At 34.4% G+C, this 23,732-nt stretch overlaps 1 protein-coding gene across 4 annotated transcripts in view; it reads right to left on the bottom strand.

Annotated features, from left to right (window-relative positions):
- The window catches only part of NUP93 (nucleoporin 93), a 134,590-nt gene that overhangs the window by 10,649 nt on the left and 100,209 nt on the right, over positions 1-23,732 (bottom strand). For all 4 annotated transcript variants that reach the window (XM_051979887.1, XM_051979886.1, XM_051979889.1 and 1 more), the window contains 12 exons: positions 22,343-22,500; positions 20,381-20,546; positions 19,892-19,985; positions 19,011-19,202; positions 17,792-17,918; positions 17,609-17,681; positions 17,199-17,243; positions 15,964-16,080; positions 15,201-15,319; positions 3,213-3,330; positions 2,756-2,839; positions 1,166-1,294 (listed from right to left, as the gene is read on the bottom strand). In XM_051979887.1, coding sequence (XP_051835847.1) covers positions 1,166-1,294; positions 2,756-2,839; positions 3,213-3,330; positions 15,201-15,319; positions 15,964-16,080; positions 17,199-17,243; positions 17,609-17,681; positions 17,792-17,918; positions 19,011-19,202; positions 19,892-19,985; positions 20,381-20,546; positions 22,343-22,500 — 1,422 coding nt within the window. The remainder of the gene's footprint in view (positions 1-1,165; positions 1,295-2,755; positions 2,840-3,212; positions 3,331-15,200; positions 15,320-15,963; positions 16,081-17,198; positions 17,244-17,608; positions 17,682-17,791; positions 17,919-19,010; positions 19,203-19,891; positions 19,986-20,380; positions 20,547-22,342; positions 22,501-23,732) is intronic.

The raw sequence follows: 23,732 nt of genomic DNA, 5'->3' as shown, positions 1-23,732 counted from the left end.
ATAATAAACATTTTAGAACACAATTGTTAAACTTTTCAATGAAGCTAAATCTACTATTGTTTTGTCTAATGCCATGGATTTTGAGGAAACTTTTGTTCAAAGGTAAGCTGAAGGAAAAAAATGGACAAAATATTCCAATTTCTTTGTCTGTTTTCCTAATTTTTTTTTTTTAAATTGATGCAATCGGGGTTAAGTGACTTGCCCAGGGTCACACAGCTAGGAAGTAGTCTGAGACAGTATTAAGTGTCTGAGCCCAGATTTGAACTCAGATCCTCCTGACTTCAAGGCTGGTGCTCTATCCACTGCGCCCCTTAGCTGCTCCAAAAGGTTTACTGCATCAAAGATTTTATTCTTATTAAGCAAACAGGTTTGATTTAACTTCTTACATAAGAACATGAGCCACAAGAGTTTGCAATGTTGGTATCAGGACTAAGACTGTTCTAGCATTTTTTTCAGATGTGGTTTTCTTTTTATGAACTAGAACTTAACATATCAGCATCAGGAGCCTGCTCAGGTGATTTGGAAGTTTTCAAACTCCAAATATAAATTATGTTTAGGGACAATAACTATGTCAAAAGTCCCACTCTAATGCCTTGTCATGATGTGGACATAATGATGGGTAAGGATTTTAATGGCTGTGCTTGTGGATTTCAAGTTCTTGTATATTCTACTAAATTGGAAAAGGCCCAAAAAGAGACATTAAGTGATATATGAGAACTAGCCTAGGTAAATGAAGAGAGATCATCATCAGAAGCCAGTCATGAGGTGACAAATATTTTTAGTTACTGCAACTCTGAAGAACTGTATACTATGTGGCTGCAATCTGCATTGAGAGGGAAAATTCACCTTAATGAAAATGCCTTTGACAGCGAGTCTAAACTTTTTTTTCCCTTAAAAGTTCTATTTTTAAATTAGAGCATCTATTTTCTTAAGAAAGGTCCTTGCTTTGCTTTGGAAAAAAAACAAACAAACTAGTGGTTGACAACATTAATGCAAAGATTCATCCTACAGACTAGGCTAATTAATAGCCTTTACATCGATCAACTGTTAATGCTTAGAAATTACAGGAAAACTGGAGAATAGAAAACCTGTTAGAATCATACATTTATAGCAGAACCAGAAATGATTTTCTCAGAATCATTTCTGGAGGAAAATAAGATCTTACAGAATCTCTGTCTTCTATAACTCGTTGAGGTCTGGATGTTGAAGATGGACTTGTGCCTTTTAGTCTCTTGAACTGGGTGAACAAGATGTTCATGGTGGCAAGAAGCACTTCTGACAGGTTATGTCTGACCTGTGTAAGCAGAACAAAGAAATAAATCGAGGAAGGAAAAGAGCATATAGCATTAATAGTAGGAATGTCCTCAACTAAGCAGTGTGCTCAAAGTGCATTGTCGACAGACATATACTGCCAATCAGAATTAAGATTAAGACTAAGACATCAAACTAAGCTTCCACACTTAACAGGCATCTGCCATTTTTGTGCCTTTATCTTCAATTAAGAAAACAGTGTTGTTTTTTTTTTTTTCCTAGAAAGAAAACAAAATCATCATTAAGCATTGATAGCTGTTACTCTGTTAGGAGTATTTGCATTTTATCAGTCTTCTCATGTATTTGAGTCTTTCCTTCTCAGTATAACTTCCTTCAATTGCATGTATCTTGGATGTACCTCTTTCTTTGAATCTTGTCTACCCCCTTAGAGTATTTTTGAAAGCAAAGACTGTTTTTGTCTTTCTTTGTAACCTCCAAGGTTGGCATGTAATAAATGTTTAATAGATAATAATACCTGATTCACTGAATGATAAACTGTGTGACCTCAAGCAAATCATTTAACTTCTCCTGGTCTAAGTAATATAAAATGTATAAAATTAGGGAGTTAGACTAGATGATCTCTAAGGTCTTTTTATTTTAAAATTCTTTACATTCTAAGCATTAATGAGGAATTTTTTGGGGGGACATGGTTGGGGGCACTCATAACAAGTTAGTCTTCTTATCATAGGCCAGCCTTGGCCCCTTCTATAAAAAAAGAAGAGAACTTTTATGGATATATTTTTTTTAAAAAGAAAAAAACAAAGTTAAGATGGGGAAAACCCACAATACAAGTGAAACTGTTTCTTATATGTATTTAATTTTACACGAAATATTCTTTTGAAGGAACACAGACTAACTTGTGCATTTAAAACAGCACATAGCAATGACCAACTATAGCAGACTTAGCTCTTCTGGGCAATATAGGGAACCAAGACAATTCCAAAAGACTCTATAGAAGAAATGACAATAAACTGCATGCTCTATTTCTGTCCTTCCTACCTGACTGGAATATCTTCAGGTGATTAGAAATATGGTGACATCTGATGCCTTAAGGCTTGCAAAGTGCTTTACATGTATTATCCCATTTGATCCTCTCAACAACTCTGGGAAGCAGGTGATAATATTATTCCTGTTCTACATGTAAAGAAACTGAAGCTTAGAAACATTAAATTACCTGCTCAGGGTTACACAGTTGCTGACACAGTGTTATAGAGTCCGAGGCAGGATTTTAATTCATGTCTTTCTGACTCCAAGCCCCATACTCTCCTCACTGTGCCATCTAATTGCCCCCAACACCAGAGTACTTAAATCAAACCCAATGAGATCAACACAGATCTCATTTACTTTAAAAGAACATGTATGATATGTTGCAATGCTAGTTGCAACAAACCAAACCAAACTTAAAATGGGAGAAATGTCAGAGGAGAAAGAGAGAAGTGCATACTTCATCACTGAAGTTTCTGAAGGCAGCTACTCTTTCTTCCACACTTTCCTGATTCAGGGGCACAAGTTTCAGGCGATCAATTATCTAAAAAAAACAAAAAAACAAAAAAAAAAACCAAAAAAAAAAAAAAAACCAGAACATGGATGAAACATTTTAGCTATTTAATTTTTTCCATATTAAAATCATGGAAATAATTCTAAAATGTGCCTTAAAGGTTATTCCTTTTCTTTTTTTTTTACACATTAAAAATTCTAATTTTATCTTACTGAAACAAAATGAAAATGTAATTTGGAGATTTTAAAATATCTCTCAAGTATCAGACTGAAAAAAATGAAATTCCATCTATGCCTCAAACAAGTGACTTGATAGCATTTTATTTGTTTTTAAATGGTGAACTGTTTTGGGTTTTCAAAGGCATTTGCTACTCTCTACTTTAAATAAAGCTCATCAAACTTACATCAAAGGCCCTGTCAATGTGACCACAATGATATTCGTCAAAAAATGTAATCAAGTCTAACAGAAGATAGAATGTAGAGTCAACAAATTTGTTTGCACTTATTCCCTGAGCTCTGTACCTAAAAGACAAAAAAAAAAAAAAAAAGTTTATAATTTTAGTAGTAAATTAGCAAAACAAAACAAAACAAAAAAACCCACCACTAACATGATTTAAATAACAAACAGACAACCTGGATATGTGGTATAAGTTTGGTTTGAACCCAATACATTTTAATATGCATAAAGTATGGCTCTTCAAACAACAATCATAGTTCTGGTGACAAATTCTTAAGGAACAAAACATGCTTAATTTATTAAATGGTCCAAAAAGTCACTGGACATTCTCTGGTAGACTGTCATTTCTTTCTTTTTTTTTTTTGTAAACATATATGGCTAAGGAGAAAATATACTACTTAGCAAAGTTTCACAAATAAATTTTCCATTAGGTCTTAAATAAAAACAAAAATGAAACATTCCCTCCTCTTAATCCAGCCAGTCAACAAGCACTTATTAAGTATCTAATTTATGGGGCACTTGGACAGGTGCTATGAGAAATACACAATTTACAACAATTAGCCCCTGTTCCTCTGAAGCTTATAGCTAGTTTTAAAGTTAAACTACAGTATGAAAAGATTAAAAAGAGAAACAAAATAGTAAAGTGATATTTTCCCCATGTATTAAAAAAACATGGTGAATTTGTACTTAAAACACTGGCCACCACACATCTTGGCAAATATTGGAAAAGGCCCAAATAGAGGAATTAAAAAGACTAAGGTGATACATAGGTGATCATTATATATCACATATAATGAAAGAGTAAAATCTTTGCCTTTTGAGATTGAAGACTAAAGAATTGTGTCTGAAGTCTATAAAGAAGATGTATAAGGTGGATACCCAATTCTGGAACATCAGATGGATATTCCATATTTCCAAAATGAGAAACTTCTGAGAGTTAAATTTAGGGCATATAAAAATATTTCTACTTTGTCCAGCAGGCAATATACTAATGGAACTCTATTCCAAGGCATGGTATGGATTGAAAATAAAACCAACTTTTAATTAAGATTCAGATATGTTCACAGATAAGAAAATACAGAATTTTAGAGGAAGCAGAGACCTTAGAGTTAATTTAGTTCAATCCCTCTATGTTTATACCAGGGGATTAGGGCAAACTAGGAAAGTTTTATGAGATCAACCCTATAAAATAATTTTTATATTTCTAAAATGGCATCTATAAGCATAATGCTTGCAAATAAAATTCAGACAAGAACAATAAATATCAAAATACTTTTAAAGTACAGCATAATACTTTTGCCTCTTAAGGAAACCCATGATAATCTGTGATGGCATTTAGTGAAACTAGATTTTCCCAATACATGAACAAATTATTATATACTGCCATAGGTATGAATTCACTGGAGAACCAATAGCTATAATCAGTGCCTGATCTGTCTAATCAATCTTAGGACAATTTTTGGTGGATTAAGAATCTAGTTTGGCACCACTAAGTGTGGATCACCTTCAAACACATAGGTTTTATTTTGGGACCATAGTCATGTCCCAGAGCAAGTTTGGAAACAAGCAGAATAAGCTGCAGATCTCTCAGGGCCAATTCAGTTGAGTTCACTTTGAAGGGCAAAAAAGTGCACGCGCGCGCACACACACACACACACACACACACACACACACACACACAATCACACACAGAGGCAGAAGTCATAGGGAAAGATAGAGAAAGCACAAAGTAAGATATTAGACTTGGTCATGTCTCAGCTAATTGGAAGAACAATATAACAAACAACTGCAAGAGCCAAAAGTAAAAGGAACATCAAGAATGAATCATTCAGTATCAAAGCAACTGGTTCCACTTCATACTTCAATCTAGTTTTTCTAAACCAATTCAACTGAATTGAATCTTAACACTCTCCCTTTATCCCCATTTCCCAAATCATTACTTTCTATGATAGAGAGACGGGAAGGCAGGCAGACAGACACACATATATAAAACTCTTCATGTTTTGCTGGCACTAAGGGCAAAACTTTCTTTATTGCCCATACATGGATTCTGGTTCCAGTCCTAGGTTGCAGTCTGAAACTGAGGAAGAACATAAGCTTGTGGTTACAAGAGACTGGGAATGGTTATAGTTACAGGGCAGAAAAGAGACACTCACAGACCAGAACACAGGTAAAAGAGTAAATACACCTTTTCTCATATCACAATTCCTTGGAAAAACTGAAAATTTCCACACTCTCAGATTTAGTTCTCAAAACAGCTACACAAAGAATCTGAAGCTTGGGACAGTGGTTCCTCCACTCTGGGGAGTAAAGTCCAATTTTAACATAAAGTTAAAAATCAAGAAATAAGCCAGGAAAATCAGCTAACAACAACAAAAAAGATCCTGACCATAGAAAATTACTATGGTGACAAAGAAGATCAAAACAAACTTAGAAGAAGACAACAAAATCAAAACTCCTATATCTTCAAAATTCCTATATCCAAAGCTTCAAAGGAAAAGATGAATTGGTCTCAGAATCAAAAAGAACTCATGAAAGAGGTCAAAAAGGATTTCAAAACTCAAATAAAAGACAGGAAAAATTGAGAAAAGAAATGAGAGTGATATAAGAAAATAATGAAAAAAGTTAACAGCTTGGTAAAGGAGACACCAAAAATACTGAAGAAAATAAATGATACTTCAAAAAACAAAACAGACCAAATGTTAAAAAAGGTACAGAAATCCAATGAAGAGAAAAATGCCTTAAAAACCAGAACTGACCAAAAAGAAAAATATATGACAACATTCAATGAAGAGAAGAGTTCCTTAAAATGTAGAACTTCCTGAAAAAAATAATTTTTAAAAAATTAGAATTGGGTAAGTGAAAGCTAAAGACTATGAGACATCAAGAAACAATAAAACAAAGCAAAAAAAAAAAGTCATGATCAAAAAAAGGGCCTAGATATCATCTTTCAAGAGTTTTATCAAGGAAAACTGTCCTAATGTCCTAGAACCAAAAATGGAAACTCCCAGGAATATTATAGCTCAATGATAGATTTCTCAGATCAAGAAGACGAAATTGCAAGGGCCAGAAAGAAACAATTCAAATATCATGGAATCATAGAATACAAGGTTCAGTAACTTCTACATTAAAAGATCAGAGAGGTTGGAATATGGGCAATGGAGCAATGATTACAACCAAGAATTACCTACCCAGTCAAACTGAAAATAATCCTTCAGGGCAACAAATGGTCATTCAATGAAACAGATGATTTTCACACATTCCTGATGAAAAAAATCAGAGCTGAAAAGAAATTCTGACTTTTAAATACAAGATTGAAGAGAAGCATAAAAAGAGAAACAGGAAAGAGAAATATAGAGGATTCAGTAAGAGCTGTTTATATTTCACCATGGGAAAATGATACTTGTAAATTCCTAAGATCTTTTCATTATTAGGGCAGTCAGAAAGAGAGTACATTGACAAGAGAGCATGGTTTGAGTTGAAAATGATGGAATGATTATTTAAAAAATCAAATTGATGGTGAAAAAGAGGCATGTGCTGGGAGAAGGAAAAGAGATAGAAGGGGGTAAATTATTTCATATGAAAGAGATACAAAAGAGCCTTTAAAGTGGAGAAGAAGATGAGAGTATACATGGAGTAGTATATGAATTTTTACTCTCATCAGAACTGGCGTGGAGGGAATAACAGTGGAGAAGAAGATGAGCGTATACAGGGAGTAGTGTATGAATTTTTACTCTCATCAGAACTGGCTTGGCAGTAATAACATACACACTCAGGTGGTTATAGAAATGTATCTTACACCACAGGAAAGCAGAGCGGGAAAGGGATAAAAAGAGGAGTTGGGTTAATAAACAGAAAGGTGGATTAGGAGAGGTAGTAGTCAAAAGCAAAAAATTTTGAGGATGGAGAGGGTGAAAGGAAAGAGAATAGGATAAATAAGGGCAAAATAGGATGGAGGGAAATACATAGTAAATATAACTGAAAACATTTTACAACAAGTTTCTGTGATTAAGACTTCATTCCTCAAATATACAGAGAGCTAGGTTAAACTTATAGAAATAAGAGCCATTCCCTAGTTGATAAATGGGCAAAGGATATGAAAAGGCAGCTTTCAAAAAAAGTAATCTAGTCATATGAATAAATGCTCTAGATCACTACTGATTATAGAAATCAATTTAAAACAACTCTGAGGTACCATCTCGTACCACCTCCTACCTATCAGATTGGCTAATATAACAGAAAAGGAAAATGATATTGGAAGGAATGTGGGAAAATTGAGACACGAATAATTTGAAACTATACCTAAAGGACTATAAAACCATGTCCTTTGATCTAGCAATACTACTACTAGATCTGTATCCCAAAAAGATAAACAGAGGACCTCTTTGTACAAAAATATTTATAGCAGCTCTTTTATTGGCAAAGAATTGAAATTGAGGAGATGGCCATAACTTGGGGAATGGTTGAACAAGTTGTTATATACAATTGTGATAAAATGCTGTTATGCTGTAAGAAATGAGGAGCAGGATGCTCTCAGAATAATCTTGAAAGATTTACATGAACATCTGCAAAATGAAATGAGCAGAACTTGGAGAACACTGCCTAAAGTAAGAGCAATATTTGTACAATGATCAAATGTGAATGACTTACCTATTCTCAGCAATACAATGATCCAAAATAATTCTGAAGAACTTAAATCGGAAATGCTATCTATTTCCAGAAAAAGAACTGGGAGTGTGAATGGAGACTGAAACATGCTTCTTTAAACCTTCTTAATTTTTCTTGTTTCTGTTTTCTTTCACAATATGACTGATATAAATTATATTTTGCATAGCTGTGTAGATATAACCTATATTAAGTTGACGGCCTTTTCAATGGGGGACAGGGAAAGAAAGGAGAGAGAGAATTTGGAATTCAAATTTAAAAAAAAGAATGTTAAAATTATTTTTGTATTTAATTGGCAAAAAACAAAATGTATAAAAAAACCCCAAAAATACACAAAGAGACAAGGGTAAAGTAAAAGAAGTTATTCAGAGGGAACAGGATCAAAACTTCATGAACTAAACCTTACAATACCCTATCTACAGGCAAATCATTGAGTTTGTTTTTTGCAAGGAGAGATTAAATTGCAGAACAGCAAAGTACATAAATGGTGAAAGAAGAGGAAGAAATAGAGGACAATATGTGATGCATGCTCATCTAATCAAAGGACAGCCATGAAGGGAAAATAATTCTTGGAGTCTCTCAGGAAGAAGAAGGCCTACAGGAGTGGGGGCAATGGGATTGAAATAAGGGGAAAGAAAAGAGGGAAATAATAGTTTACTGGTGAGAGGGGATTCTAACAAGCACCTATTAAGCATTTACTATATACCAAGAACTGTGCTAAGTGCTAGGAATATAAGAAATGCAAAAAAAGTCCCTGATCTCAAGAAGTTCACAGTCTAATGGAAGTAAAAATATATTAATTAGGGACATACAACACACACACACACACACACAACACACACACACACACACACACACACAAAGAGAGAGAGAGAAAGAGAGAGACAGACAGACAGACAGACAGACAGACACTAGATCTGTAATCTCAGAGAAAAAGGTATTAACAATGGAGAGACCCAAGGAAAAGCTTCCTGCAAGACATAAGATTTAAGCTAAAGAAACTTTTGGAAACTAAGAAGCAAAAAGGAGAAGGAAGAACATCCTAAGGATAGGAGACCTCTCTAAGGAGTAACTGAAACAGAGCAAGGGAGCAGGTTGTGGTAATTAAATAAACTAAGGAAAGGGGAACACCGGGAGAAGCACCAACATATGCTGAAGTCTCATAGTATGAGGACAGGAATTGAGGGGGAAAGAAAGACTTTAAGCCAGGCTTTGAACTCATTATGGAAAAAAAAAAGAATGTCCAAGGGTGAAGGGATGAGTTGTTAATCTATAATGACCAACATAATCTATACTAAGTAATATGCTAGGCTAATATGAACCTCAAAGAAGAAAGGACTGCTGAGTGATACTGGCAGAAGGAATTTGGAAGAGATACTTGGAAATAATAGAAGTCTAATTCCCTGCACTAAACCAGTAAGTTAAAGAGAATAAGTTAAAGTACACTCACTATTAGAAAGAATGGCAAGGAAAGTAGTATTATCAAAAGAGTACAACAGCTCAATGAATGGTTAAGCAAGAGAGAAAGAGGATTAAGAAGAAATTAAGTTTGTTAATTATGGAGAAGGCATTCCAGAGGGCACAGTGGAAATGATGGGGAATTCTGAAGTGAGGCATTGAGTAGGACAGTATTGAGGTGGTTAGAATTATGGAAGCGGGCAACTGGAAATGGGGAACAGATTTTGTCAGCTGGATATTCAGAATCATGGAGAGGAAGAAAGGTTATAGGGATAAGAATATGCTAACTGCTGAAGAAGGGGTGCAGGAAAAGTATCAGGGATGGAAAAAGACATGAAATAAGATTGTTCAAGGTCCTTCCTCTAATACTATCTTCATAGCAGGAGGTAGTGCAACGTCCTGTAAGATTTCTCATAAAAAGAAGCAAAGGAGCTCTTTTAGGGAGCCATCACGCCAAACCTGCACTGCAGAACACCTTGGATGGAGTGGATGGTGAATAGCAAGGTTTTGTCCTAGGACAGGTCAATATTGAAGAAGATCCTGGAGTAGGATCAACAGAAGTTAGAAGTAGGTGGCAACATCTTGCCACCTGGGGTAGGGTGGTTGTATCATTTGCCACTGAAGGCAAGGGATGTTGAAGAGCAAAATAATTTGGGAACAAAATTATCTGTCTTAAAAAAAAATTCTAGACCACAATTTAAGATACAGGGATGAGATGCTTAGTCAGGGATGGAGTGAATGTACCTTTCTAACTAAGAATAGTAAAAATGAATTTGCCTAGTCTTTTAGAAATATAAAAAAGTCTTTAAATTTAAAAATGTAGATAAAGGGGAAAACTGCCTCTGCTTATCTTCCAAGCTATATAGCAGAGAGTAGCTACAATGAAAAAAAAAATTTCAGTTGGGATACTAAGAAAGGAGCCAATAGTAAAATGCATATCTATATCTATATCCAAATATCTATATCCAAATACCCAAGATTTAGATATCAAGAAAGAGGAATTAGAAATCCTAATGCAAAAGCAAATTTGATTTCATGACTATCACAGAGAATTATGAGATGAGATTCAAGACTAGAATATGGCTATCGAAGGATATACTTAATTCAAAAGAAACAGAAGAGGTAAAAAAAAACATGAATACATAAGCTAATATTATCTTTGAAGGAGATATGCTTGTGGGACAACTGAATGGTAGTAGACAGAGGTCCAGCCCTGAAGTCAGAAGGATCTGAGTTCAAATTCAGGTTCAGACACTTAATACTTACTCTGTGACCCTGGACAAGTTACTTACTCCCACTCAAGTGCCTCGTGCCCTCCCCCCACCTACCCCCCCCCCCAAAAAAAAAAAAAAAAGATATGCTCATATAAGGAAATCCAGGAACCAGAAGGGTTAGAGGAATATTTAGCAGAAGCGTTCAGGTGAAAGTCAAAGGAACATAAGTGATTTTGTTTGGTACACTAGAGACCACTCAGACAAAATATAGATCAGCACAATTAAGCCTAGTACAGAGTTATGGTATAGTAATAATGAAAGAATTCAATTCTCCAAACATCTGCTGGAACTCACTCTCTGCCAAAAGCATAACAGTTAAAAAACTTGATATCTTAAGAACAATTTTCTTCCAAAGGAGGAGGAATTGAATCAATAAGGAAAAATTATATATATTGAATATGATTCTCACTACTGTGAGGAACTTGTTGCTAGGGTAGAAATGATAGAAACATTAGTAGGATGGGGGAAAGTAATTATTCTTCTGAAATCTGTAATAAAAAGAGGAAAGCCAGGCATAATATGACATGTACCTTAGACCTGAGAAAGCAAATTGCAGAAGTTTCCATGAAAGGACTAAATTCTACAGAAAAAGGCAGCCTATGTATCTATCACAATAAGTTACAAATAGGTACCTACAGATTTAGACAAAAAGGACGATGACATTATGAGCAAATATAGAGGAGCATGGAAGAAATTACCTAGATCAGATCTAGGTATTATTATCTAAATCTAGAAGAGTTCATGACCAAACAAGAGATAGGTTCAGAAGAAGTAAAGTGGACAATTCTAATAAAATTTAAATGGTTTCGCATAAACAAAACCAACATAGCTAAATTAGAATGGGAGTGGGAAACTGGGAGGAAAATCTTTGCAAAAGTTTCTCTCATAAAGGGGCCATTTCCAAAATATTGGAAATTCAGTCAATTTTATAAAAACAGCTATTCTCCCACTGATAGAAAAAGGATGTGAATAGTCAGTTTTCAGAGGAAGAATTCCAAACTCTTTGCTATATGGAAAAATGCCCTACATCACTAATACTTAGAGAAATGCATGTTAAAATAATTCTGAGGTTCCATATCTCATAGCAATCAGATTGGTTAAACTAATGACAGATGCTCTAGGAGGTGTGGGATAACAGATACTTTTATGTGCTGTTAATGAAGCTGTGATCTGGTCCAACCATTTTGGAAAGTAATTTATAACCGTGCCCTTTGACCCTGTGATACAACTGAGTCTTTATCCCAAAAAAGGGGGGGGGGGAGAGGAGGAAAAGAATCCTTATGTCCAAAAATATGTACAGTAGTTCTTTTGAGGGGGCAAATAATTGGAATCTTATGGAATATCCATCAACTGGGGAATAGCTAAACAAGTCATGATATATGAATGTGCTACAAGAAATGATAAAGGGAATGGTTTCAGGAAAACCTGAAAAGACTTATATGAACTGATGCAAAGTAAAGTGGGCAGAATCAGGAAAATAATTTATATAGTAATAACAATATTATCAACTTTGAAAGACTTAGGAATTCTGATAAACACAGTGACAAGTTATAATTCCAAAGGATTAATTATGAAACATGCTATCTATCTACAGGACTCCAGAGTGCAGACAGAAATTTATTTTCTTTTGGACACAGCTAATATAGGAATATGTTTTAAGCACAACTACATGTATTTGTAATGGATTCTTTTTCTTGCATTCTTAAAAGGAAGGGGCAATATAGAGAGGGAAAGAATTTGAAACTGAATATAAAATAATTTAAAAAAAAAAAAAGTTAGCCTAGGAGGGATAGGAAATTCTTAGAAATAACATTCTGAAGCCCCCCAAAAGAAAACATTCCAATGAGGAACAAAAACTGAAAATGAAAACAACTAATTACAATTTTTAAATCTTATGTACACAAGATGTAAGCAAGAGTAGGAGAGACAGAATGAATATAAGGTCATAGTATAATCCTTTAAAAATAGTGTAGGATTACTAAGCTCAGAGTGAGCACAAGCTAGAGAACGAAGTAAAGAACAATAAAAAGGATTTCCCCCTCCTCTTAAATCTATATTGATGGCATCAATATAGATATAGAGGATCACAGAAGAGATAGGGCTATTGTTTAATGTTTAAGGTATATGTAGTGATGATAACTGACAACAGAGAGAAGACAGGACTCTTTAATCTTTATTTTGCTCCTGTTTTCTCTACTAAAAAAAAATGGCTTTGATGCCAGAAATAACAGAATAGAAATGGCTATTGAGTTGATACTCAATATAAAGGAAGAAACAGTAAGAAAGCACTTAGTTGCTTTTGATGAATTTAAGTCACCATACCAAATGAGCTGGAGCCTAATGTACTGGAAAAAAAAAAAAAAAAAAAAAAGCCAGGCAGAAGTTATTGCTGAACCACTGTCAGAAGTATCTGAAAGGTAGTTAAAAAACAAACAAAAACCCTGGGAGATATTCTAATGGACTACAAAACAGCAAACATTCTGATTCTTTTTAAAAAGTTCACAAACAGTTCTATAAGTTTGACTTCAATTCCTGGTAAAATTCTAACATAGAGACAGTTAATTAACTTTTAGAAAAAAAAAATAGTGATCATAAAAAACCAGAATGGCTTCCTGAAGAACAGGTCATGCCAGGCTAATTTTACAACCTTACTTCCTTCTACAACTAGTAGATCATAGGAATGCAGTTTACCCAGATTTAAGTGAAAATTTTGATAAATTATGGTATACTACCTTTTAATAAAAGACAAAAAGAAATTAATTAGAAGCTTAGAATAGCTGGACTCAAATGATTCACTGTTAACTTGGCAAGAGATCTCCAAAGGAATGCTCCAAAGATTTGTGGTTGGTCCTATACTATTTAATGTTTTTATATAATTTGGATAAAAGCATAGATGGCATGCTCATTAAACTTGCAGAAGACACAAATGCTGGGACACATAGGCAGAGTAAAGATTCAAAAAGATTGTGGCAGACTAGAACATTAGGCTGAATTTAATGAGATGAAATTCTTTAAGGAAATAAATGTAAAGTCTTATACTTGGATTAAAAAAATTAATTTCATTAGTGCAAGATAATAAAGGCACATTTAGTCAGAGGTTTTTCTGAAACAACAACAACAACAAAAAAGATCTGGGGATTTTACTGGACTATAAACTCAATATAAATCAGCAGTATAATGTGGTAGCCAAAAAAACCCTAATGAAGTCTTGTATAGCTTTAAGACAGACATAACTTCCACGAATGAGGAGTTAATAGTAACTTAGTGTTCTACCCTTGTCAGATCATATATTAAGTATCGTGTTCAGTTTAAGAGGTCAGGGCTTAAGAAGGACACAGATCAAGATGGTCAAAGGCCTTGAATTTATTTCATCTAAGGAGCAGCTTACGAAGTGGGGATCTTTAGCTAGAAGAGACTATTCAGAAGAGATATCATTAATGGTCTTTAAATATCTGAAAGTCTATTATGGAGAAGTTTTACTGCATACCAGAACTGAAAGCAAAGGGAGAAGCTGCAGAGAAACAAATTTAGGCTTCATGTTAGGAAAAATTTCTTAATAATTAGAGTTGTACAGGAGCAGCTACGTGGCGCAATGGATAGAACACCAGTCCTGAAGTCAGGAGGACCTGAGTTCAAATCTAATCTCAGACACTTAATACTTCCTGGCTGTGTGACCCTGGGCAAGTCACTTAACCCCAATTGCCCTAGCAAATAAATAAATAAATAATAATGATAATTAGAGCTGTTCAAAAGTGGAATGGGTTCCCTTGAAAGGTAGTGGATTCTTTTTTATTAGAAGACTTCAAGTAGCAAATGGATAATCCCTGATTAAGCATATTATGATAGAGATTCTTTCAGAGAAGAACTGGATTTAAGAGACTGTCAAAATCCCTTTTCCAAATTTAAAATTCTGTAATTCTATGATAGGGGAAAAAACTCCAACAAGTATTTTTAAAAAGAGTATCAAAAGTTCTTGCAGATTTGGTTCACTGCTGTGCCAAGTCTACAAACTTGCAAAGACTTGGTGCTCTTTGTGAAAACATCAACATTTTACCCAGATTAATGCTAATTACATTTCTGTTGTGCCAAACCAATTTATGCAAGGTTAAGAACATGGCCTTTGAGCTTTGGTATTTAATACTTGAAGACTCCTTCAGCTGTTTACTTAGAACTTAAAAGCCTAAGGTAGAAAGAGCAATAGGCTAAAAGTCAGCCACATTGTCTTGGATATGTCACTTCATCTCTGAAAGCCTACATTTCCTCACTTGTGAAATAAGGATAATAGTTGTACTACCTATCAGAAAGACAGCAAGGGAAAGTGGAGAGAAAATTGCATCTGGAGTCAGAAAGACTGGGTTTGAATACTACACAAAATATACTATGTAAAAGTGAGCTACTACCATTATTTCATTGATCTACTATAAGGAAAGGGCTTTGTGCAATATAAAGTGATAAGTAAGTATAAGCTGCTAACAGTAGCAGCAGCAGCAGCAGCAGCAGCACCACCACCACCACCATCATTTTGTTATTGTAATTACCGTTCTGCGATGCAAAGTGCCATGTTCTTCAGCCTCTCTTTATTGGACTGAGGAGTACTGATCTGGGGAACGACTGGACTGAGCAACTTGTTCATCAGCTCTAGAACCTTGTCTGCATTCTGTCAAATATATATATATATTTAAAAAGATATCCCAAAAAAGCAAGCAGTGTGACCAAAAATGCACATACTGGATTTATATGAATATGTCAAATGACTCAGTATGCAGTTACATTCACTCTTATTCATCCCTTCTTGAATTACTATAGAATTTACTCCTTAAAATTCACCCTTAACCATTGAGTCATGATATGTTTTCATATGAAAGTATCTATCACATTCCTACATAGCCTTATTTTGTTATGTAACATGTATTGCAAACCATATTAGCTGCTACAGAAAATGTAAGAGCTTGACATATTTCTCATGAAGAAACTTCATGGTCTAAATCTGACAAATATTTAACTTGCTGCCAAATGATATTACTATTAGATGCTTGAAGGACATACTTTCAATAAATTGTTCTGTCAACTGGAAACACATTATGGGCAAAAACAATTCTGTAAAATGGGAATTTCACTATGACTAGGATCATTAACTGCCTAAGCACTATGAGAAAACAGCTCAATGTAGAGTGTGCATTAACATTCTGGTGATGATACAATTCTTAAAAGATCAAAATAATAGCCTAGTGAAAATGTTTGTGCATCCTATTTCAAAAGAGCAACAGATATATTAAGTGAAAAGAACAGTACACATTTTACCTTTGCAAGGTCATAAAGTTTTGCAGCTTCTTCAAATAATCCTTTATTTTCTGCCACTGAAGCCACTTTGTTGATAATGGGCTTTGTGTCACTGGTAAACTTATCTATAACTCCAGGCTGACAAGAAAAATAGGGGAGAGGAAAAGCACACACAGAGCTATTGTTTTCAAAACAAGAGAAATCTGGGATAAGGAGAAAGGAGAGAGTTAAACTAAAAATGTTTTATTCATGGTAATGAATATAGTTAGTTATATTGAGGAGTATAGATTTCTACAGGAATATATGCTGGAGGCCACGTTAAAATATGAAAGGAGTTTATGAAAAATGCTGTCATATAAGTAGACAAAATTGATTAAAGAACACACAGAAGTTAGCAAAATCTTGGTGGTTTCTAGCATTTAAAAATGACCCATATAGCAAGTGAAAAACCTACTAATGCCAGAACTCTGGGGAACAAAGAAAATCAAAACATTTAGCAGTGATCTCTCAAAGATTTGAATTTGCTTTTACAAAACAAATGGCAATGAAATTTGAATGAAATGAAATTTGGTGCTGAGAAATCAGTGCTTCCACATAAACAACTAAATATAATCATAGAAAAGGCCTCAAAAAGAGGATTACATTAAAAGACTTTTATCTTCTAGAAAACCCAAGTTCATTCCAGATCAATGTTAGTTTTCTAGTAAAGATTAAATCAAAAAGCTTTGTTCCTCTCTTTATTCTGGATAACAACATTCATTATATTAGATTATCAAGGTCTTGATATATGAATAAGTGTGTTAGGAAATGATAAAGCTTATTGAACTAAAGCTTATTGAACTAATTTTTTTCTGGACAAGAATGAATTTGGGTTTTCAAAGATTTCTTTATAAAAGAAAATTTTAAAAAGAAAGCTAGATTTTTCCATTTGGAAGACCAGGTCTATCATCCAATCTCGTCTTTCAGCAAATTTCCTAGTCAAAGTCTTCTCATCCCCAGAAATTGAAGGTGTGAAGAGATTAAAAGTATCCTCTTTATTTCAAAATAATATTATAAAAGTAAATCTGTATATTAGCTATAAAGGTATGTATACCAAGGTCATAATTTTGAGCCTATTGTTATTTTTTGTTAAATCTTTTTCTTTGCCTCTGCTTGACAACTGAGATGCCTGAGTAGATTTAGAAACTAAATATGGTTTTTAAATGCATATCTTTGACAATTAAAAAAACTTAGAAGGATATGTTTTACTCACTCACCTTTCTACTTCCATCATTCTCCAGTTTCCCAAGAATCATATCAAACTAGAGAAGCAACAAACAAATAACACAATTCAATTAATAAACATGTCATTATTTGAAGAACAAAAATAGATGACAACAAGAGGGGGAAATGTCAAAAATACTACAATTAGATTCTTTGTTATTACTATTTGAAGGCAGCATTAAATATTTCACTATGAAGTTCATTCTGGAGGGAATTCATAGTGTTTTAAGATTATATAATTTCAAGGTCCTTTCTAACTCTCAGACTCTGTGATTCAAATGAAATACATACCAAAAAAATTTACTCTATTGTGCATCATATTCACATGTCAACCACATGGAAATATAGAAGAAATGCAAATATATTAACATGCTTTTGAGCATGAGAAAAAAAAGGCTCATACCTCTCGACTTTCTATTACAAGTTCACTAACACAGCGCAAAAACATGTTTTCTCCTTGACTATCTTTTTCATCCCTGTAAGAGAACAAATATAAACAATATTCTTTAATGAATCTGAGGCCTTTAATAGTTATTCAAAGAACTATGGAATGAAAGTTATTCAAAATAGCTGTTCAATTTCTTACCTGAGAAAGTAAAAGTACTGCAATGCTTCTCTTGGATCTGTTGACTCAAATTTCCGGGTATAGAGCATTAAAAGACGAACAAAATTAAGACGTCTTACACAAGGAGGGTCGCCAGCCTCATGACTTACTACAAGAAATACAAGAGGTCAAAACATATTCCTTAATGAATCACATAACTATATAGAGTCACATATATGGAAACTAAAGCTCAATGGATCAAGTATTTTATAAAACAAAGTTCTATTCAAGATCAGTTATCATTCTGGAGCCTGTTCTTTGCCTTGTTCCTGGGCTCTTGGAAAATTTTAATTCCTTGCTTAGTATCTTGGCATACTTGAATACTGGAAGCTAAATCAATAATAAGCTTTTATACATGTCTGCTTTATCCTGTGTTTTCTTTCTTTCAAGTGGAGAGTTAGAAAGGGGGAAAACGCACTTCTTGATCACAGAGAAGACTTTTTAAAGAAAATAAACTGACGAAGTTTTTAAAAAAGGAACCAGGGTTCTAGTTTCTTCTGGTATAAAATGAAGATGATGAAGACTATTTTCATACTAAAAATCATGTTATACTATACTTCATATATAAAGTTACTTTTCCAAAAGCAGTAAAAGGCTCCTAGAGTCCTTCATCACCACAATTTACACTCTGGACACAGATAGCATGGATGAGATACGGCTAACCAGGATTTGGTTAGCAGACTGAAATCACTGGAAAAAGAAGTTCATGATCTCATTGGAATTGTGCCCAGACTAGCCTAGAATTTGTCCTCCCACACATACAATATCTATTATGTGCAATGTGCTACAGTTGGTAGGTACTGGAGGATCTACAAAGATACCTCAGCTATGGCCCTTGCCCTCAAAGTACTTGTAGTCTAGAAGGAAAAATAAAGTATATACAGGTAAACAATTTACATCATATTGTGGTACATATATATAAGAAGAGCACAAACTACTATGGTTAGTGCTAATGACATGTAAAAAAAAAAAAGTTAAGTACATGAGGTCATATGAATGCTAGGAGAAAAATGCAAATTCTAATCATCCAGGGACCCATTGAGAACACAGTCATTTTAAAATGACTTTTATCCCCTCTCTTCCATTCCTATAAAAAGAGAGAGTGGGTGCAGTGATACTCTTATCATTGACATCAATAGGCGTTAACAATGATTCACAAACTGCTTTTACTTTCTTCACATCACAGTGCAATAGTACTTACAAAGCTGTGCACTCTGGCCAGATGATTTCAAGAGAAGCTTTAGCTCAAACAGCACCAGCGCTACATGAACAGCATGGCAGCGTAGGCGCTCCACACGGAAGAGAAAAGCAATTGCAGCTTCAAACTGTGCTGTCAGGAAGAGCACTTGGAAGTACAGAAAAGGCTGCTGGTTGACAGCAAAATGGGATTCCCCTGGAAAGATAGGGAGTTACATTGCCATTCTTACAAAAGTTGCTTTTTTCATAGATTTTACCCCATATAACTGCAAATAACTATCTCAAAGGACCCTAATTCAGTTTGCTGGAGTTACAAGATGACTTGGCTACAATGGATTGATAAACTGAGATAGTAACAATGTTTTATGTACCTTGAAAAGTAACAAGTAAATGGGGCTGGCATTAGAGTCACAGAAACCACCCATGAGGGAATACAGAGGAAAAACCTTCCCCTCCAGATATGTCTTCCAAAAGGAATCACAAGGTTGCCTAACAAGTCTTGTTCAAGGAGAGAAAGGAAAGTTTCAAAGATGCCTTGTTGTAAGCTTTAAACTCATCCAAGGCAGATCTCTCAAACTGTGAGCGAGACAGAGAAAAGAGAAATTCATAAATTGCCCATAAATAGCACCACAACTAATGTTCAAAGAAACAACCACTCAAGATATATAAGATTTTTATTATATGGCTACTAGTTTATAAACTAACAAGATCACTTATACTGTAATTATAGAGTTAAGTACTTGAGGCCTCTGAAAGTAATTGAGAATTCTACTGAGCCAGGGGAGAAAATTTTTTTAGACTTCAAAAGCTTAGCTACTGAAAATATGGAAAATGCTCTCCCCACCCCCTCAAAAAAAATAATAAGGTGTGTTCAGTAGCTCTTACCATAGTCTTCCAACAATTGCTTCTGGAACTGTGATAAAGTGAGTCTATCTTGGGGAGAGCTGGTGCCATCATCTTCAAAACATACTTGATTCAACTAAATCCCCAAAAGAAACACATGCATTTTAAAAACTTCTCAAATCAGAGAATGGATATTATGCAATTGTGTCTACATCTTGAAAAGCTGGCCATTACTATGATAGTTATGGTTACCTATTAACATACAACCATACAACAAAAAATTGGACCAGGACAGATCTGTTGTCTCTGCTTACCATGCACACCACAACTGTCTATTTTTATTGCCTTGTCCTCCTACCCCACTACCCTATTAAGGAGCTAAATGTCTCAGAGGCATAAAATAGAGCCAGCCAATTAAATAACCTCCAGTTTTAAGTAATTTCCTAGATGCGGATACTTGTACACATGTACATATATATACTTTCTATAGCCCCCCAAATTCCCACCATACCACCAAAAGCAGCAACCTGCCTTTAACCAAAGGTAATCTTCTGTTTTATCAGCCACTTCACTCTGATTATCAGTGACATCACATCTGCCAAGGATACAATAAACGGCTCTTTTGTAAGGGTCAGTGTTGTTTCTAAGGGCACGTCGATAATGGAGACGAAGTTTATTTTCAGTGGCAGGGGACAATCTAAAGATTTAAAAATGAACATATGCATAAAAACTCATGGGAAAATTCCTGAGAGTATTTGAAAACATCCTAAACTAATACAACTTGAATATTTCAAAAAGAATAAATAAGGGCTTTTGAAAATCTAAAAGAATGTTCAAATAAAACTTTTGAGGTGGCTATCTAGTGAGAACTCCAAGAAAGCACTTTTAGGCTCCTGCAAATGTATAAACTCATAGAGTCCTAGGCGGACATCCAATTTTACATTAGAGAAGCACAATTTCTGAGTCATCTTTTAAAAAAATTTTTATTAAAGCTTTTTATTTACAAAACATATGCATGGGTAATTTTTCAGCATTGACCCTTGCAAAACTTTCTGTTCCAAATTTTCCCCTCTTCCCCCCATTACCTCCCCTAGATGGCAGGTAGTCTAATACACATTAAATATGTTAAAATATATGTTAAATTCAATATCTATATATACATATTTATACAGTTATCTTGCTGCACAAGAAAAATGGGGTAAAGAAGGAAAAAAAAACCTGAGAAAAGAAACAATATGCAAGCAAACATCAACAGAAAAAAGTGAAGATGTCATGTTGTGCTCCACACTCAGTTCCCACAGTCCTCTCTCTGGGTGTAGATGGCTCTCACATCACTGAACAAATGGAACTAGTTTGAATCATCTCATTGTTGAAGACAGCCCGATTCAAAGTGAAAATAGTTTCAATTATGGGACTGATGATGGTGTACATTGTCCCAGGACAAGACTTGCTAAAGCTGGCTGTCCCTAGACGATTAAGCATGACACAACACATTTGATCCCCCCCCAAATTATTGCAATTCATTAAACAGTCTTCCAAGACACAGAGGGGATGCAATCTGCATTAGTCTACTGAGTACTCAGGCCCATAAACCACAAATCCTTGAAGGCCTGCAGAACTTAGCTGAATAAGCCTTTATTAAGTATCCATGTTACAGTAGGTTCTGGGTAGTTGTTGAGGATACAAAGGAAAAATAAAATTTCTTCCTCTCAAAGAGGCAAAATTCCATTGATAAGTAGGTACTGATAATACACCAATCATTAATAAAATCAATGTAAGTACCAAAATTTACCATTATCTTAGTGTCCAGGAATTTAACAAATAGCCATTAAACTGATTTGATTGTCATATAGAAGTACTATTGAACATTATTTATTATCTAATCTCCAATTTACCAATGTAACAAACAATATTTTTGAAGTTAGTAGATTAGACCATCAACTCAGAGCTCAAAGATAAAATTTAATAGAATATGAATCCCATTATAAAATACCTTTCTTAACTACGGATTATTGGTAAAAATGAATCATGCTCCTTTTCTCCAGGATCTCTTTCACTACCATACACAAAGTCCATTAAAAGGATGTACACATGCAGAATCACATGAAGGCCTGCATGTACTGGCCTTCAAAAAATGCTGGGGTTAAAAAAATAGCACCTGGTGCCCAACCACTTAATGAACTTAACTAGATTGATTCCAGGGTGACAAATTTATAAATTGGTATTAGGCACACCGAAACTCAATAGGTCTGCCACAATGTTCTCCAATGGTATATAGTTTTTGAGGACCAGATCACCTCCAAGACACAATGAAGCAGCAGGGGATTTGAGTAGAGGCTGTCCCTCAACATTCATACTATAACCAGATTTAATGTTTTCCATGACTATATTCCATTCTAGTTACATAAAGGCAAAGGAGGGTCCAGTCATAACTAGGACTTTCTATTGTATGACCTAATTCTTTTGGGATATCTTTTAACTTATTCAACATACCTTCTGTCCTTGTTGTGCATATATTCTTGGAACCAAGTTTTAAATTCTCCCAGCTGATGCTGGGCTCGATTAACCACTTGTGAAGCTGCAACTAAATCTCCACAGCGCATGCAGTAATAAATTAATGCCCAAACAGGATGTCCTTCCACTTCTCCATCCTAATAAAGGAAAATATTTTTAAAATAGAAATTCAAAAGGTGTCTAGTTGGTTAAAGCATTTCTTAAATACTTGTGGTAAATGCTAGGGATACAAACAAGTTAGAAACAGTCCCTGCAGTCAAGGAATTTATATTCTAATGAAAGATATACCAGTTGAATTGCGGAGATCCAATCTTGGGATAAGATTTATAATAAAATTATCCAAAAGAGTCATAAAATTACTTTATTCCAGTCTTACATAATATCAGAGCATTTGAAAAACCACTGGATATTAATTTGGAATTATACTCCCAAAGTGATTAAACTATATATAACTTTTGATCCAGCGATTCCATTGGATACTACCCCCCAAGGAGGTCAAACATAGAAGCAAAGGTTTAATAAATTCCAAAATATTCATAGTAGTTCTCCTTGTAGTAACAAAAAACTGGAAATAAAATGAATGTCCATTAATTGGAGGATGGTTGAAAAACATTTAGCTGGTAAATGTAAAGAAATATTTTAGTGCAGTAAAAATGACAAATATAAGTAATTCAGAAAAACTTAGGAAGGTTTATATGAACTAATGTACAGGGTAATAACAAAACCAGAAGATTGCTGCAGTGTAAATTAAAAGATTCCTAAAAGGAAACAAAATTCAGAGTAACTAAAATATCAGATGCCCCTAAAGAACACCACTTTTTCCCCTCACAATACAGAGGTAGAGAACTTTGAAGGCAGAATGTTTTATGCATTGACAGATCTTACTATATTGGACTTTTTGGCTTAATTGTTTAAGAAGGAAGGGGGTGGTTTAGTTTGAAGAAGGGTGAGGAGATTTCTAGGAATGACTGGTAGAATAACAAATTTTTCCAATACATTTTTTTAAAGAAACAATCCACAAGCTATTGTCATAGGGCCATCTGCCTCATAGGTTTAAATAATGCTGTCAAGAATAATCTTTAATGATAACTCACATGGGCACTGTGTTTTAAAAAGCCTTTGGCTTGCATCTATCTACCCATTGAATTGGCAATAAATCTTTATTTTAGAACTGAAGAAATTGAAACGCAGGTCTTTTGAGTCATTGGTCAGTGGACTTCAGAGATTTAAGCATTTAGCCCAGCTTTGGGAATAAAATTCCAATTTAATATCCAGTGATTTTTCAAATGCTCTATAAGGCTAGAATAAAATAACTGTATGGCTCCTTTGGATTGTGGTTATTATAAATCTTATCCCAGAAAAGCATGTC

Source organism: Antechinus flavipes, chromosome 2 (genome assembly GCF_016432865.1).
Source record: "Antechinus flavipes isolate AdamAnt ecotype Samford, QLD, Australia chromosome 2, AdamAnt_v2, whole genome shotgun sequence".
Taxonomy (NCBI): Eukaryota; Metazoa; Chordata; class Mammalia; order Dasyuromorphia; family Dasyuridae; genus Antechinus; species Antechinus flavipes.
The sequence above is the reverse complement of the archived record's forward strand: the minus strand, read 5'-3'. Positions and strand labels throughout refer to the sequence as shown.